At 43.9% G+C, this 18,423-nt stretch overlaps 1 protein-coding gene across 2 annotated transcripts in view; it reads right to left on the reverse strand.

Moving 5' to 3' along the window:
* Positions 1-18,423, reverse strand: part of LOC112226676 (2-phosphoxylose phosphatase 1) — a 49,847-nt gene that overhangs the window by 15,045 nt on the left and 16,379 nt on the right. Inside the window, exons 1-2 of one of the 2 annotated variants that reach the window (XM_042296338.1) lie at positions 15,642-15,771; positions 12,415-12,603 (exon numbers count right to left, since the gene is read on the reverse strand). In XM_042296338.1, the coding sequence (XP_042152272.1) occupies positions 12,415-12,603; positions 15,642-15,690 (238 nt within the window). In that variant the 5' untranslated portion in view covers positions 15,691-15,771. Of the gene's footprint in view, positions 1-12,414; positions 12,604-15,641; positions 15,772-18,423 lie in introns of those variants that run through there. The other variant, XM_042296337.1, reaches the window with a different exon arrangement.

The following is an 18,423-nucleotide window of genomic DNA, read 5'->3' on the forward strand; positions in this document are numbered from 1 at the left end:
TCTAACCATGACTCTTTATCCTCTCTATCTAGTTAACCATGACTCTCTATCCTCTAACCCGGACCCTTTATCCTCGCTATCCTCTAACTATGACTCTTTATCCTCTCTATCCTCTAACCCTGACCCTTTATCCTCTCTATCCTCTAACCCTGACCCTTTATCCTCTCTATCCTCTAAACCATGAACTTTTATCCTCTCTATCCTCTAACCATGACTCTTTATCCTCTCTATCCTCTAACCATGACTCTTTATCCTCTCTATCTAGTTAACCATGACTCTCTATCCTCTAACCCAGACCCTTTATCCTCTCTATCCTCTAACCATGACTCTTTATCCTCTCTATCTAGTTAACCATGACTCTTTATCCTCTCTATCCTCTAACCCTGAACTTTTATCCTCTCTATCTAGTTAACCATGACTCTTTATCCTCTCTATCTAGTTAACCATGACTCTTTATCCTCTCTATCCTCTAACCATGACTCTTTATCCTCTCTATCCTCTAACCCGGACCCTTTATCCTCTCTATCCTCTAACCATGACTCTTTATCCTCTCTATCCTCTAACCATGACTCTTTATCCTCTCTATCCTCTAACCATGACTCTTTATCCTCTTTATCCTCTAACCCTGACCCTTTATCCACTCTATCTTCTAACCATGATCCTCTATCCTCCAACTAACCATGAACCTTTATCCTCTCTATCCTCTAACCCTGACACTTTATCCTCTCTATCCTCTAACCCTGACCCTTTATCCTCTCTATCATCTAACCATGACTCTTTATCCTCTCTATCCTCTAACCCTGACCCTTTATCCTCTCTATCATCTAACCATGACTCTTTATCCTCTCTATCCTCTAACCCTGACCCTTTATCCTCTCTATCCTCTAACCCTGACCCTTTATCCTCTCTATCCTCTAACCATGAACTTTTATCCTCTCTATCCTCTAAACCGGACCTTTATCCTCTCTATCCTCTAAACCGGACCTTTATCCTCTCTATCCTCTAACCATGAACTTTTATCCTCTCTATCCTCTAACCATGAACTTTTATCCTCTCCATCCTCTAACCATGACTCTTTATCCTCTCTATCCTCTAACCATGACTCTTTATCCTCTCTATCCTCTAACCCGGACCCTTTATCCTCTCTATCCTCTAACCATGACTCTTTATCCTCTCTATCCTCTAACCATGACTCTTTATCCTCTCTATCTAGTTAACCATGACTCTCTATCCTCTAACCCGGACCCTTTATCCTCTCTATCCTCAAACCATGAACTTTTCTCCTCTCTATCCTCTAACCATGAATCTTTATCCTCTCTATCCTCTAACCCCGACCCTTTATCCTCTCTATCCTCTAACCAGGACTCTTTATCCTCTCTATCCTCTAACCATGACTCTTTATCCTCTCTATCTAGTTAACCATGACTCTCTATCCTTTAACCCGGACCCTTTATCCTCTCTATCCTCTAACCATTAACTTTTATCCTCTCTATCCTCTAACCATGAACTTTTATCCTCTCTATCCTCTAACCATGACTCTTTATCCTCTCTATCCTCTAAACCGTACCTTTATCCTCTCTATCCTCTAACCAGGACTCTTTATCCTCTCTATCCTCTAACCATGACTCTTTATCCTCTCTATCTAGTTAACCATGACTCTCTATCCTCTAACCCGGACCCTTTATCCTCGCTATCCTCTAACTATGACTCTTTATCCTCTCTATCCTCTAAACTGGACCTTTATCCTCTCTATCCTCTAACCATGACTCTTTATCCTCTCTATCCTCTAAACCGGACCTTTATCCTCTCTATCCTCTAACCATGACTCTTTATCCTCTCTATCCTCTAACCATGACTCTTTATCCTCTCTATCTAGTTAACCATGACTCTCTATCCTCTAACCCGGACCCTTTATCCTCTCTATCCTCTAACCATGACTCTTTATCCTCTCTATCTAGTTAACCATGACTCTTTATCCTCTCTATCCTCTAACCCTGAACTTTTATCCTCTCTATCTAGTTAACCATGACTCTTTATCCTCTCTATCTAGTTAACCATGACTCTTTATCCTCTCTATCCTCTAACCATGACTCTTTATCCTCTCTATCCTCTAACCCGGACCCTTTATCCTCTCTATCCTCTAACCATGACTCTTTATCCTCTCTATCCTCTAACCATGACTCTTTATCCTCTCTATCCTCTAACCATGACTCTTTATCCTCTTTATCCTCTAACCCTGACCCTTTATCCACTCTATCTTCTAACCATGATCCTCTATCCTCCAACTAACCATGAACCTTTATCCTCTCTATCCCTCTATCCTCTAACCCTGACCCTTTATCCTCTCTATCCTCTAACCATGACTCTTTATCCTCTCTATCCTCTAACCCTGACCCTTTATCCTCTCTATCCTCTAACCATGACTCTTTATCCTCTCTATCCTCTAACCCTGACCCTTTATCCTCTCTATCCTCTAACCCTGACCCTTTATCCTCTCTATCCTCTAACCCTGACCCTTTATCCTCTCTATCCTCTAACCATGACCCTTTATCCTCTCTATCTAGTTAACCATGACTCTCTATCCTCTAACCCGGACCCTTTATCCTCGCTATCCTCTAACTATGACTCTTTATCCTCTCTATCCTCTAAACTGGACCTTTATCCTCTCTATCCTCTAACCATGACTCTTTATCCTCTCTATCCTCTAAACCGGACCTTTATCCTCTCTATCCTCTAACCATGACTCTTTATCCTCTCTATCCTCTAACCATGACTCTTTATCCTCTCTATCTAGTTAACCATGACTCTCTATCCTCTAACCCGGACCCTTTATCCTCTCTATCCTCTAACCATGACTCTTTATCCTCTCTATCTAGTTAACCATGACTCTTTATCCTCTCTATCCTCTAACCCTGACCCTTTATCCTCTCTATCCTCTAACCATGACCCTTTATCCACTCTATCCCCTAACCCTGACCCTTTATCCTCTCTATCCTCTAACCATGACCCTTTATCCTCTCTATCCTCTAACCCTGAACCTTTATCCTCTCTATCCCCTAACCATGACACGTTTGTCCTCTCTATCCTCTAATCATGACCCTTTATCCTCTCTATCCTCTAACCATGACACTTTATCCTCTAACCCTGACCCTTTATCCACTCTATCTTCTAACCATGATCCTCTATCCTCCAACTAACCATGAACCTTTATCCTCTCTATCCTCTAACCCTGACACTTTATCCTCTCTATCCTCTAACCCTGACCCTTTATCCTCTCTATCATCTAACCATGACTCTTTATCCTCTCTATCCTCTAACCCTGACCCTTTATCCTCTCTATCATCTAACCATGACTCTTTATCCTCTCTATCCTCTAACCCTGACCCTTTATCCTCTCTATCCTCTAACCCTGACCCTTTATCCTCTCTATCCTCTAACCATGAACTTTTATCCTCTCTATCCTCTAAACCGGACCTTTATCCTCTCTATCCTCTAAACCGGACCTTTATCCTCTCTATCCTCTAACCATGAACTTTTATCCTCTCTATCCTCAAACCATGAACTTTTATCCTCTCTATCCTCTAACCATGACTCTTTATCCTCCCCATCCTCTAACCCGGACCCTTTATCCTCTCTATCCTCTAAACCGGACCCTTTATCCTCACTATCCTCTAACCATGACTCTTTATCCTCTCTATCCTCTAACCATGACTCTTTATCCTCTCTATCTAGTTAACCATGACTCTCTATCCTCTAACCCGGACCCTTTATCCTCTCTATCCTCAAACCATGAACTTTTCTCCTCTCTATCCTCTAACCATGAATCTTTATCCTCTCTATCCTCTAACCCCGACCCTTTATCCTCTCTATCCTCTAAACCGGACCTTTATCCTCTCTATCCTCTAACCATGACTCTTTATCCTCTCTATCTAGTTAACCATGACTCTTTATCCTCTCTATCCTCTAACCCTGAACTTTTATCCTCTCTATCTAGTTAACCATGACTCTTTATCCCTCTATCTAGTTAACCATGACTCTTTATCCTCTCTATCCTCTAACCATGACTCTTTATCCTTCTATCCTCTAACCATGACTCTTTATCCTCTCTATCCTCTAACCATGACTCTTTATCCTCTCTATCCTCTAAACCGGACCTTTATCCTTTATCCTCTAAACTGGACCTTTATCTTCTCTATCCTCTAACCATGACTCTTTATCCTCTCTATCCTCTAAACCGGACCTTTATCCTCTCTATCCTCTAACCATGACTCTTTATCCTCTCTATCCTCTAACCATGACTCTTTATCCTCTCTATATAGTTAACCATGACTCTCTATCCTCTAACCCGGACCCTTTATCCTCGCTATCCTCTAACTATGACTCTTTATCCTCTCTATCCTCTAAACTGGACCTTTATCCTCTCTATCCTCTAACCATGACTCTTTATCGTCTCTATCCTCTAAACCGGACCTTTATCCTCTCTATCCTCTAACCATGACTCTTTATCCTCTCTATCCTCTAACCATGACTCTTTATCCTCTCTATCTAGTTAACCATGACTCTCTATCCTCTAACCCAGACCCTTTATCCTCTCTATCCTCTAACCATGACTCTTTATCCTCTCTATCTAGTTAACCATGACTCTTTATCCTCTCTATCCTCTAACCCTGAACTTTTATCCTCTCTATCTAGTTAACCATGACTCTTTATCCTCTCTATCTAGTTAACCATGACTCTTTATCCTCTCTATCCTCTAACCATGACTCTTTATCCTTCTATCCTCTAACCCGGACCCTTTATCCTCTCTATCCTCTAACCATGACTCTTTATCCTCTCTATCCTCTAACCATGACTCTTTATCCTCTCTATCCTCTAACCATGACTCTTTATCCTCTTTATCCTCTAACCCTGACCCTTTATCCACTCTATCTTCTAACCATGATCCTCTATCCTCCAACTAACCATGAACCTTTATCCTCTCTATCCTCTAACCCTGACACTTTATCCTCTCTATCCTCTAACCCTGACCCTTTATCCTCTCTATCATCTAACCATGACTCTTTATCCTCTCTATCCTCTAACCCTGACCCTTTATCCTCTCTATCATCTAACCATGACTCTTTATCCTCTCTATCCTCTAACCCTGACCCTTTATCCTCTCTATCCTCTAACCCTGACCCTTTATCCTCTCTATCCTCTAACCATCAACTTTTATCCTCTCTATCCTCTAAACCGGACCTTTATCCTCTCTATCCTCTAAACCGGACCTTTATCCTCTCTATCCTCTAACCATGAACTTTTATCCTCTCTATCCTCTAACCATGAACTTTTATCCTCTCCATCCTCTAACCATGACTCTTTATCCTCTCTATCCTCTAACCATGACCCTTTATCCTCTCTATCATCTAACCATGACTCTTTATCCTCTCTATCCTCTAACCCTGACCCTTTATCCTCTCTATCCTCTAACCCTGACCCTTTATCCTCTCTATCCTCTAACCATGAACTTTTATCCTCTCTATCCTCTAAACCGGACTTTTATCCTCTCCATCCTCTAAACCGGACCTATATCCTCTCTATCCTCTAACCATGAACTTTTATCCTCTCTATCCTCTAACCATGAACTTTTATCCTCTCTATCCTCTAACCATGACTCTTTATCCTCTCTATCCTCTAAACCGTACCTTTATCCTCTCTATCCTCTAACCATGACTCTTTATCCTCTCTATCTAGTTAACCATGACTCTCTATCCTCTAACCCAGACTCTTTATCCTCTCTATCCTCTAACCATGACTCTTTATCCTCTCTATCTAGTTAACCATGACTCTTTATCCTCTCTATCCTCTAACCCTGAACTTTTATCCTCTCTATCTAGTTAACCATGACTCTTTATCCTCTCAATCTAGTTAACCATGACTCTTTATCCTCTCTATCCTCTAACCATGACTCTTTATCCTCTCTATCCTCTAACCCGGACCCTTTATCCTCTCTATCCTCTAACCATGACTCTTTATCCTCTCTATCCTCTAACCATGACTCTTTATCCTCTCTATCCTCTAACCATGACTCTTTATCCTCTTTATCCTCTAACCCTGACCCTTTATCCACTCTATCTTCTAACCATGATCCTCTATCCTCCAACTAACCATGAACCTTTATCCTCTCTATCCTCTAACCCTGACACTTTATCCTCTCTATCCTCTAACCCTGACCCTTTATCCTCTCTATCATCTAACCATGACTCTTTATCCTCTCTATCCTCTAACCCTGACCCTTTATCCTCTCTATCATCTAACCATGACTCTTTATCCTCTCTATCCTCTAACCCTGACCCTTTATCCTCTCTATCCTCTAACCCTGACCCTTTCTCTATCCTCTAACCATGAACTTTTATCCTCTCTATCCTCTAAACCGGACCTTTATCCTCTCTATCCTCTAAACCGGACCTTTATCCTCTCTATCCTCTAACCATGAACTTTTATCCTCTCTATCCTCTAACCATGAACTTTTATCCTCTCCATCCTCTAACCCTGACCCTTTATCCTCTCTATCCTCTAACCATGACCCTTTATCCTCTCTATCATCTAACCATGACTCTTTATCCTCTCTATCCTCTAACCCTGACCCTTTATCCTCTCTATCCTCTAACCCTGACCCTTTATCCTCTCTATCCTCTAACCATGAACTTTTATCCTCTCTATCCTCTAAACCGGACTTTTATCCTCTCCATCCTCTAAACCGGACCTATATCCTCTCTATCCTCTAACCATGAACTTTTATCCTCTCTATCCTCTAACCATGAACTTTTATCCTCTCTATCCTCTAACCATGACTCTTTATCCTCTCTATCCTCTAAACCGTACCTTTATCCTCTCTATCCTCTAACCATGAACTTTTATCCTCTCTATCCTCTAACCATGACTCTTTATCCTCTCTATCCTCTAAACCGTACCTTTATCCTCTCTATCCTCTAACCATGACTCTTTATCCTCTCTATCCTCTAACCAGGACTCTTTATCCTCTCTATCTAGTTAACCATGACTCTCTATCCTTTAACCCGGACCCTTTATCCTCTCTATCCTCTAACCATTAACTTTTATCCTCTCTATCCTCTAACCATGACTCTTTATCCTCTCTATCCTCTAAACCGGACCTTTATCATCTCTATCCTCTAAACTGGACCTTTATCCTCTCTATCCTCTAACCATGACTCTTTATCCTCTCTATCCTCTAAACCGGACCTTTATCCTCACTATCCTCTAACCATGACTCTTTATCCTCTCTATCCTCTAACCATGACTCTTTATCCTCTCTATCTAGTTAACCATGACTCTCTATCCTCTAACCCGGACCCTTTATCCTCTCTATCCTCAAACCATGAACTTTTATCCTCTCTATCCTCTAACCATGACTCTTTATCCTCTCTATCCTCTAACCCGGACCCTTTATCCTCTCTATCCTCTAAACCGGACCTTTATCCTCTCTATCCTCTAACCATGACTCTTTATCCTCTCTATCTAGTTAACCATGACTCTTTATCCTCTCTATCCTCTAACCCTGAACTTTTATCCTCTCTATCTAGTTAACCATGACTCTTTATCCTCTCTATCCTCTAACCATGACTCTTTATCCTCTCTATCCTCTAACCATGACTCTTTATCCTCTCTATCCTCTAACCATGACTCTTTATCCTCTCTATCCTCTAACCATGACCTTTATCCTCTCTATCCTCTAAACCGGACCTTTATCCTCTCTATCCTCTAAACTGGACCTTTATCCTCTCTATCCTCTAACCATGACTCTTTATCCTCTCTATCCTCTAACCATGACTCTTTATCCTCTCTATCTAGTTAACCATGACTCTCTATCCTCTAACCGGACCCTTTATCCTCGCTATCCTCTAACTATGACTCTTTATCCTCTCTATCCTCTCTATCCTCTAAACTGGACCTTTATCCTCTCTATCCTCTAACCATGACTCTTTATCCTCTCTATCCTCTAAACCGGACCTTTATCCTCTCTATCCTCTAACCATGACTCTTTATCCTCTCTATCCTCTAACCATGACTCTTTATCCTCTCTATCTAGTTAACCATGACTCTCTATCCTCTAACCCTGACCCTTTATCCTCTCTATCATCTAACCATGACTCTTTATCCTCTCTATCTAGTTAACCATGACTCTTTATCCTCTCTATCCTCTAACCCTGAACTTTTATCCTCTCTATCTAGTTAACCATGACTCTTTATCCTCTCTATCTAGTTAACCATGACTCTTTATCCTCTCTATCCTCTAACCATGACTCTTTATCCTCTCTATCCTCTAACCATGACTCTTTATCCTCTCTATCCTCTAACCATGACTCTTTATCCTCTCTATCCTCTAAACCGGACCTTTATCCTCTCTATCCTCTAAACTGGACCTTTATCCTCTCTATCCTCTAACCATGACTCTTTATCCTCTCTATCCTCTAACCATGACTCTTTATCCTCTCTATCTAGTTAACCATGACTCTCTATCCTCTAACCCGGACCCTTTATCCTCGCTATCCTCTAACTATGACTCTTTATCCTCTCTATCCTCTCTATCCTCTAAACTGGACCTTTATCCTCTCTATCCTCTAACCATGACTCTTTATCCTCTCTATCCTCTAAACCGGACCTTTATCCTCTCTATCCTCTAACCATGACTCTTTATCCTCTCTATCCTCTAACCATGACTCTTTATCCTCTCTATCTAGTTAACCATGACTCTCTATCCTCTAACCCGGACCCTTTATCCTCTCTATCCTCTAACCATGACTCTTTATCCTCTCTATCTAGTTAACCATGACTCTTTATCCTCTCTATCCTCTAACCCTGAACTTTTATCCTCTCTATCTAGTTAACCATGACTCTTTATCCTCTCTATCTAGTTAACCATGACTCTTTATCCTCTCTATCCTCTAACCATGACTCTTTATCCTCTCTATCCTCTAACCATGACTCTTTATCCTCTCTATCCTCTAACCCGGACCCTTTATCCTCTCTATCCTCTAACCATGACTCTTTATCCTCTCTATCCTCTAACCATGACTCTTTATCCTCTCTATCCTCTAACCATGACTCTTTATCCTCTCTATCCTCTAACCATGACTCTTTATCCTCTCTATCCTCTAACCATGACTCTTTATCCTCTCTATCCTCTAAACCGGACCTTTATCCTCTCTATCCTCTAACCATGACCCTTTATCCTCTCTATCCTCTAACCATGACTCTTTATCCTCTCTATCCTCTAACCATGACTCTTTATCCTCTCTATCCTCTAACCATGACTCTTTATCATCTCTATCTAGTTAACCATGACTCTCTATCCTCTAACCCGGACCCTTTATCCTCTCTATCCTCTAACCATGACTCTTTATCCTCTCTATCCTCTAACCATGACTCTTTATCCTCTCTATCTAGTTAACCATGACCGTATCAACCAAATATGTCTATGTGCCCTTGAGCAAGACAGTTAACCCTACTTTTCTCCAGGGGTACTGTACTACTATGGCTGACTCTGTAAAACAACACATTTAACTGTATCGTGAAATCCGTACAAATGTGCGCAACCGCCATAGCGTACAGCACGCATAAAGCAACTATTTCTGTCTTACAATCTCTCTCCACCAGGTGTAGCACTTCTCTCATCGTTTAAGAACAAGAAATTGACATTGACGGGGGTAAGGGGGATACCTAGCCATTTTTATTTATTTTTTTGCTGAATTTTTACCCCTTTTTCTCCCCAATTTCGTGGTATCCAATTGTTGTAGTAGCTACTATCTTGTCTCATCGCTACAACTCCCGTACGGGCTTGGGAGAGACGAAGGTTGAAAGTCATGCATCCTCCGATACACAACCCAACCAAGCCGCACTGCTTCTTAACACAGCGTGTATGCAACCCGGAAGCCAGCCGCACCAATGTGTCGGAGGAAACACCGTGCACCTGGCAACCTTGGCTAGCGTGCACTGTGCCCGGCCCGCCACAGGAGTCGCTGGTGCGCGATGGGACAAGGACATCCCTACCGACCAAGCCCTCCCTAACCCAGACGACGCCAGGCCAATTGTGCGTCGCCCCACGGACCTCCCGGTCGCGGCCAGTTACGACAGAGCCTGGGCGCGAACCCAGGTGGCTTGTGGCAAACATTAAACAACACTTTTTATGGATATCTTTAAGAAATGGCTTTCTTCTTGCCACTCTTCCATAAAGGCCAGATTTGTGCAATATACGACTGATTGTTGTCCTATGGACAGAGTCTCCCACCTCAGCTGTAGATCTCTGCAGTTCATCCAGAGTGATCATGGGCCTCTTGGCTGCATCTCTGATCAGTCTTCTCCTTCTATGAGCTGAAAGTTTAGAGGGACGGCCAGGTCTTGGTAGATTTGCAGTGGTCTGATACTCCTTCCATTTCAATATTATCGCTTGCACAGTGCTCCTTGGGATGTTTAAAGCTTGGGAAATCTTTTGTATCCAAATCCGGCTTTAAACTTCTTCACAACAGTATCTCGGACCTGCCTGGTGTGTTCCTTGTTCTTCATGATGCTCTCTGCGCTTTTAACGGACCTCTGAGACTATCACAGTGCAGATGCATTTATACGGAGACTTGATTACACACAGGTGGATTGTATTTATCATCATTAGTCATTTAGGTCAACATTGGATCATTCAGAGATCCTCACTGAACTTCTGGAGAGAGTTTGCTGCACTGAAAGTAAAGGGGCTGAATAATTTTGCACGCCCAATTTTTCAGTTTTTGATTTGTTAAAAAAGTTTGAAATATCCAATAAATGTCGTTCCACTTCATGATTGTGTCCCACTTGTTGTTGATTCTTCACAAAAAAAATACAGTTTTATATCTTTATGTTTGAAGCCTGAAATGTGGCAAAAGGTCGCAAAGTTCAAGGGGGCCGAATACTTTCGCAAGGCACTGTAGCTACACAAGCATTTGTGTAAGAGTATTGATAGCTAGCATAGCATTAAGCCTAGCATTCAGAAACAACATTTTCACAAAAACAAGACAAGCATTCAAATAAAATAATTTACCTTTGAAGAACTTCGGATGTTTTCAATGAGGAGACTCTCAGTTAGATAGCAAATGTTCAGTTTTTCCAAAAAGATTATTTGTGTAGGAGAAATCGCTCCGTTTTGTTCATCACGTTTGGCTGAGAAAACCCCCCGAAATTTCAGTCATTACAACGCAAACTTTTTTCCAAATTAACTCCATAATATCGACAGAAACATTGTTTAGAATCAATCCTCAAGGTGTTTTTCACATATCTATTCGATGATAAGTCACTCGTGGCAGTTTGGTTTCTCCTCTGTTCAAAATGGAAAAATGAACGCACCTGGAGATTACGCAATAGTTTCGACGGAGGACACCGAGCGGACACCTGGTAAATGTAGTCTCTTATGGTCAATTTTCCAATGATATGCCTACAAATACGTCACAATGCTGCAAACACCTTGGGGAAACGACAGAAAGTGTAGGCTCTCTCCTTGCGCATTCACAGCCATATAGGAGACATTGGAACACAGGGCCTCAAAAATCTGGCTCACTTCCTGTATGAAATTTCATCTTGGTTTCGCCTGTAGCATTAGTTCTGTGGCACTCACAGACAATAGCTTTGCAGTTTTGGAAACGTCAGAGTGTTTTCTTTCCAAAGCTGTCAATTATATGCATAGTCGAGCATCTTTTCGTGACAAAATATCTTGTTTAAAATGGGAACGTTTTCCATCCAAAAATGAAATACTGCCCCCAGAGGTTCAAGAGGTTAACCCTCTCTATACTCTAGCTAACCATGACCCAACACCAGTCTATCAATTCTCTTTACATGACACAACACATCTAAATGTTCTGTATTTCTCCACATGGCTAAGCCTTCCTTGTTACTGACTGACTCCATATGGTTCTGTTCTAAACCCTTTGACCTGTGTTCGCTGATTGGTTGAGCAAATGGCTAACACGCTAGCAGACTGCAGAGGACTGAAACATTGCTCTTTCTTCCCACTTACCAAAGGAACAGCAGATTAGATTGTGTGTGTGTCTCACCCTCCCAGGCCTGTGTGAGTGTGTGTGTGTGTGTGTGTGTGTGTGAGTGTCTCACCCTCTCAGGCCTGTGTGCGTGCGTGTCTCACCCTCCCAGGCCTGTGAGTGTGTGTGTGTGTGCGTGCGTGTCTCACCCTCTCAGGCCTGTGTGTGCGTGTCTCACCCTCCCAGGCCTGTGTGTGCGTGTCTCACCCTCCCAGGCCCCTATATGTGTGTGTGTGTGTGTCTCTGTGTGTGTGTGTGCGTGTCTCACCCTCTCAGGCCTGTGTGTGCGTGTCTCACCCTCCCAGGCCCCTATATGTGTGTGTGTGTGTGTCTCTGTGTGTGTGTGTGCGTGTCTCACCCTCCCAGGCCTGTTCAGAGCGGTCGGGGGTGTTGCAGTAGCCATAAGCCTCAGTGATGGGGTCTGGATCAGGATCCTCTGTGGGAGGGACAGGGATCACTCTCTTCCTGCTCTTCCCCTGGCCCTGAACTTGACCCTGATCCTGGGGGTGGCGCTCCTCACCCATGGGCGTAGTGGGGATTAGGTGCACTGCAGATAGAGGAGAAGGGGGGGGGTCAATTCCTCAATGTTCAAGAGATTGTCAGGAAGAGAGAGACTGAATGAAAGAGCAGAGGAGGGATTGAGTGAGAGAGAGAGAGAAGTATAGCGAGAGAAAGAGAGAGAGAGAGAGAGAGAGAATGTGAGAGCGGGAGGAAAGTTAGCAAAGAAACAACACCAAAGCAGACCTAACCGTAGTAACAAACGACACCAAAGCAGACCTAACCGTAGTAACAAACGACACCAAAGCAGACCTAACCATAGTAACAAACAACACCAAAGCAGACCTAACCGTAGTAACAAACGACACCAAAGCAGACCTAACCGTAGTAACAAACGACACCAAAGCAGACCTAACCATAGTAACAAACAACACCAAAGCAGACCTAACCGTAGTAACAAACGACACCAAAGCAGACCTAACCGTAGTAACAAACGACACCAAAGCAGACCTAACCATAGTAACAAACAACACCAAAGCAGACCTAACCGTAGTAACAAACGACACCAAAGCAGACCTAACCGTAGTAACAAACGACACCAAAGCAGACCTAACCGTAGTAACAAACAACACCAAAGCAGACCTAAACGTAGTAACAAACAACACCAAAGCAGACCTAACCGTAGTAACAAGCAACACCAAAGCAGACCTAACCGTAGTAACAAACAACATTGACATCCATTGCTCAAAGGACTCTCCTGTATAAAGGTCTATAACATCTATTAGCCTCAGCCCAGTCTTAGGCCCAGCCTCAGCCCAGTCTTAGGCCAAGCCTCAGCCCAGTCTTAGGCCCAGCCTCAGCCCAGTCTTAGGCCCAGCCTCAGCCCAGTCTTAGGCCCAGCCTCCCCTCAGCCCAGCCCTAGCCCCAGCCCAGCCTTAGCCCAGCCTCCCCTCAGCCCTAGCCAAGCCTACCCTCAGCCCAGCCTCCCCTCAGCCCTAGCCCATTTACATGTGAACAGCAGCAGAACCCTGTACAGAACCCCTAACCACTACCACAGGGTTGCCTTGACAGCCATTAACCTGTGACCCCTGGGCCAGGCGGCCCAATGGGGAGAGCGGTGTGGGAACCATTGCAGTTCCATTCAGAAATGCAGGATCCTGGGAATACACACACACACACACACACACACACACACACACACACACACACACTTACCTCAGAAACCCTGGTTGTCCTGAAGCCAGGCAGTGGAGTAGGTAAATATTACCTCACTTTGCAAATAGAGAGAGAGCAAGACGCTTTCTAATCATCAAGGAGAGAGGCCCTTTCATTCCTATAACAACCTTTAAACAATCTCTCCCCAACAGACACACACACATACACTTGTACAGGAACATAGAAACACACACATACACACAGGCTCACATAACTCTCACCCTCTCATAGTCAAGCACACACACAGAGTTTCACCAGCTCCCCCCTCCAAGTTCCAGCTGAAATCATAAAGTCAACAGTGTTGCTGGACAGAACTGCTGGGTGTTGGGGATGGCTGGGGAGGTACGGGGTAGTGGTAGGAGGTCAAGGGTGGGAGGTAGGGAGTAAGGGTAGGAAGGTAGGGGTAGGAGGTTGGAAGGTATGGGTAGTAGGTAGGAAGGTAGGGAGTAGTGGGTAGGAAGATATTGGTAGGAGGTAAGGGTAGGAGGTAGGAAGGTAGGGGGTAGGAGGTAAGATTAGGAGGTAGGAAGATAGGGAGTAGTGGGTAGGAGGTAGGGGGTAACGGTGGGAGATAGAGGGTAGGGCATTGGGTTGAACCTCGTTCAGATTTCCTGAACACAGCAGACAGAGAGAGCAAGGGGTGGAGATAGACGTTGGAGGCAGGGTATTTCACTTCCTGTCATAAAATTGTTACATCATGTTTTCACTATCTTACTAACTAATAACTAACAGACTGTAGAAACACCACAGTTCTAGATCCAGCATTGGTCACACATCACCCTTAGATGATAAAGCTACGGTGGTATAGTTCCATTGCTTATTCGATTTCTTTAGAAACAGACTACAGAGGAACTAGCCTAAATACAAACCACACTATCTTAAAGTGAGGGTATCCATATTAACCCACACTCCCCATGTGAGAGGTATTGATATGTTGAATGTACCGAGCCACAGAGTGGAGTGGAAACGGGAAAGACATTTGAAGGTAGAAAAACAGTGTAACCATGACCAGGAAAACTTGACGTGTCAAATTATATAGCATACGTAGAAATCCAATTCTCTGGTAAAACTCTTGGTCATAGATTGAGGTTAGAATGTTACTAGCAAATGTTCACATCAGTCAGTTAACACCGGTCAGTTAGCATCAGTATAGATGGTGAGTTAGCATCAGTATAGATGGTGAGTTAGTATCAGTATAGATGGTGAGTTAGCATCAGTATAGATGGTGAGTTAACATCAGTATAGATGGTGAGTTAGCATCAGTATAGATGGTCAGTTAGCATCAGTATAGATGGTGAGTTAGCATCAGTATAGATGGTGAGTTAGTATCAGTATAGATGGTGAGTTAGCATCAGTATAGATGGTGAGTTAACATCAGTATAGATGGTGAGTTAGCATCAGTATAGATGGTGAGTTAGCATCAGTATAGACAGTCAGTTAACATCAGTATAGATGGTAAGTTAGCATCAGTATAGAAGGTCAGTTAACATCAGTATAGACGGTGAGTTAGCATCAGTATAGAAGGTCAGTTAGCATCAGTATAGACGGTGAGTTAGTATCAGTATAGACGGTGAGTTAGCATCAGTATAGAAGGTCAGTTAGCATCAGTATAGAAGGTCAGTTAGCGTCAGTATAGACGGTGAGTTAGCATCAGTATAGACGGTGAGTTAGCATCAGTATAGAAGGTCAGTTAGCATCAGTATAGAAGGTCAGTTAACATCAGTATAGACGGTGAGTTAGCATCAGTATAGACGGTGAGTTAGCATCAGTATAGACGGTGAGTTAGCATCAGTATAGAAGGTCAGTTAGCATCAGTGTAGAAGGTCAGTTAGCATCAGTATAGAATGTCAGTTAGCATCAGTATAGACTCACCGGTGAAGAGGAAGAGGAGGAAGAGGTGTGTGTGAGCGAAAGAGAGCATTCTGAGATCTGCTCACTGGATAGAGGGCCAGACACACACTGGAACCCATTCACTGAACTGGTCCCCCTCTCCCCGCACACACACTCACCGACAAACACACACACGCCTACGTACTAGGCAGACCCACGGCCCAATTGGAGGCCTGCTCACTACCCTGGTCTGCCACAGTCGCCCACACAAAGGGCCTTTTGTAACAGACAACAGACTACCTCAGACTAGGAGCACACACACTGAAGAAAGACACACACACACACACTGAAGAAACACACACACACAGACACTGAAGAAACACACACATACACACTCTAAAGAAACACACACAAACACACACACACGCACGCACACACACACACACACACTGAAGAGAAGAAACACACACACAAGCCGCACAAGCCCAGGGCATCAACGCCAACTCACACACCCGCAAACACACAGTTGTTTACATGCCTGGAGCATGAACACACACACACATAAACACACACACACACACACACATAAACACAGGGTATACTACCAAAGCAATACACATGCTAGCCTAAGGCATCTTCCTACAGTACACACACAACATCAATGGGCCAGGTCTACGCAACAACTAGCTGGCCTTAAGAAACATACAGCAGGGCCAGTAATTAGGGGTTTAGCAGGTAGTTCTGACTGTATGCATTGGCTGAGAGTTGAAAAAGGTGAGCCCATTACACTGATGAGGGCTTCCTTCCAGCCTTACACCTCAGTGTTTTACACCGCCTGCACTGTGGTAAAGAGTCAGCTGCTACAGTAAACCTTAAACACAGGATGGACCACGACTGCTCTTCCTCCCTGCATCTCTCACACCAGAGAATTAAAACGGGTCCACAAAACATACCACACACTACTGTCACGACCAATACCACACACTACTGTCACGACCAATACCACACACTACAGTCACGACCAATACCACACACTACTGACACGACCAATACCACACACTACTGTCACGACCAATACCACACACTACTGCCACGACCAATACCCCACACTCCTGTCACGACCAATACCACACACTACTGTCACGACCAATACCACACACTACTGTCACGACCAATACCCCAAACTCCTGTCACGACCAATACCCCACACTACTGTCACGACCAATACCACACTACTGTCACGACCAATACCCCACACTACTGTCATGACCAATACCCCACACGACTAATACCCCACACTACTAATACCCCACACTACTGTCACGACCAATACCCCAAACTCCTGTCACGACCAATACCACACACTACTGTCACGACCAATACCACACACTACTGCCACGACCAATACCCCACACTCCTATCATGACCAATACCACACACTACTGTCACGACCAATACCCCAAACTCCTGTCACGACCAATACCCCACACTACTGTCACGACCAATACCCTACACTACTGTCACGACCAATACCCCACACTACTGTCACGACCAATACCCCACACTACTGTCACGACCAATACCACACACTACTGTCACGACCAATACCACACTACTGTCACGACCAATACCCCCACACTACTGTCACGACCAATACCCCACACGACTAATACCCCACACTACTAATACCCCACACTACTGTCACGACCAATACCACACAACTGTCACTACCAATACCCCCACACTACTAATACCCCACACTACTGTCACGACCAATACCACACAACTGTCACGACCAATAAAACACACTACTGTCACGACCAATACCACACAACTGTCACGACCAATAAAACACACTACTGTCACGACCAATACCTCACACTACTGTCACGACCAATACCACACAACTGTCACGACCAATACCTCACACTACTGTCACGACCAATACCTCACACTACTGTCACGACCAATAAAACACACTACTGTCACGACCAATACCACACAACTGTCACGACCAATAAAACACACTACTGTCACGACCAATACCACACAACTGTCACGACCAATAAAACACACTACTGTCACGACCAATACCTCACACTACTGTCACGACCAATACCACACAACTGTCACGACCAATACCTCACACTACTGTCACGAGCAATACCTCACACTACTGTCACGACCAATAAAACACACTACTGTCACGACCAATACCACACAACTGTCACGACCAATAAAACACACTACTGTCACGACCAATACCTCACACTACTGTCACGACCAATACCACACAACTGTCACGACCAATACCTCACACTACTGTCACGACCAATACCTCACACTACTGTCACGACCAATAAAACACACTACTGTCACGACCAATACCACAAAACTGTCACGACCAATAAAACACACTACTGTCACGACCAATACCTCACACTACTGTCACGACCAATACCACACACTACTGTCACGACAATTATCAGTTCTAAACATGTATGATTTGTCTGTTTGCCTCTACTGCCCGTGGTCTATCTGTCTGTCTGCCTCTACTGCCCATGGTCTATCTGTCTGTCTGCCTCTACTCCCCATGGTCTATCTGCCTCTACTGCCCGTGGTCTATCTGCCTCTACTGCCCGTGGTCTATCTGTCTGTCTGCCTCTACTCCCCGTGGTCTATCTGCCTCTACTGCCCGTGGTCTATCTGTCTGTCTGCCTCTACTCCCGTGGTCTATCTGTCTGTCTGCCTCTACTCCCCATGGTCTATCTGTCTGTCTGCCTCTACTCCCCATGGTCTATCTGTCTGTCTGCCTCTACTGCCC

The sequence above is a fragment of the Oncorhynchus tshawytscha genome, linkage group LG13 (genome assembly GCF_018296145.1).
Source record: "Oncorhynchus tshawytscha isolate Ot180627B linkage group LG13, Otsh_v2.0, whole genome shotgun sequence".
Lineage (NCBI taxonomy): Eukaryota > Metazoa > Chordata > Actinopteri > Salmoniformes > Salmonidae > Oncorhynchus > Oncorhynchus tshawytscha.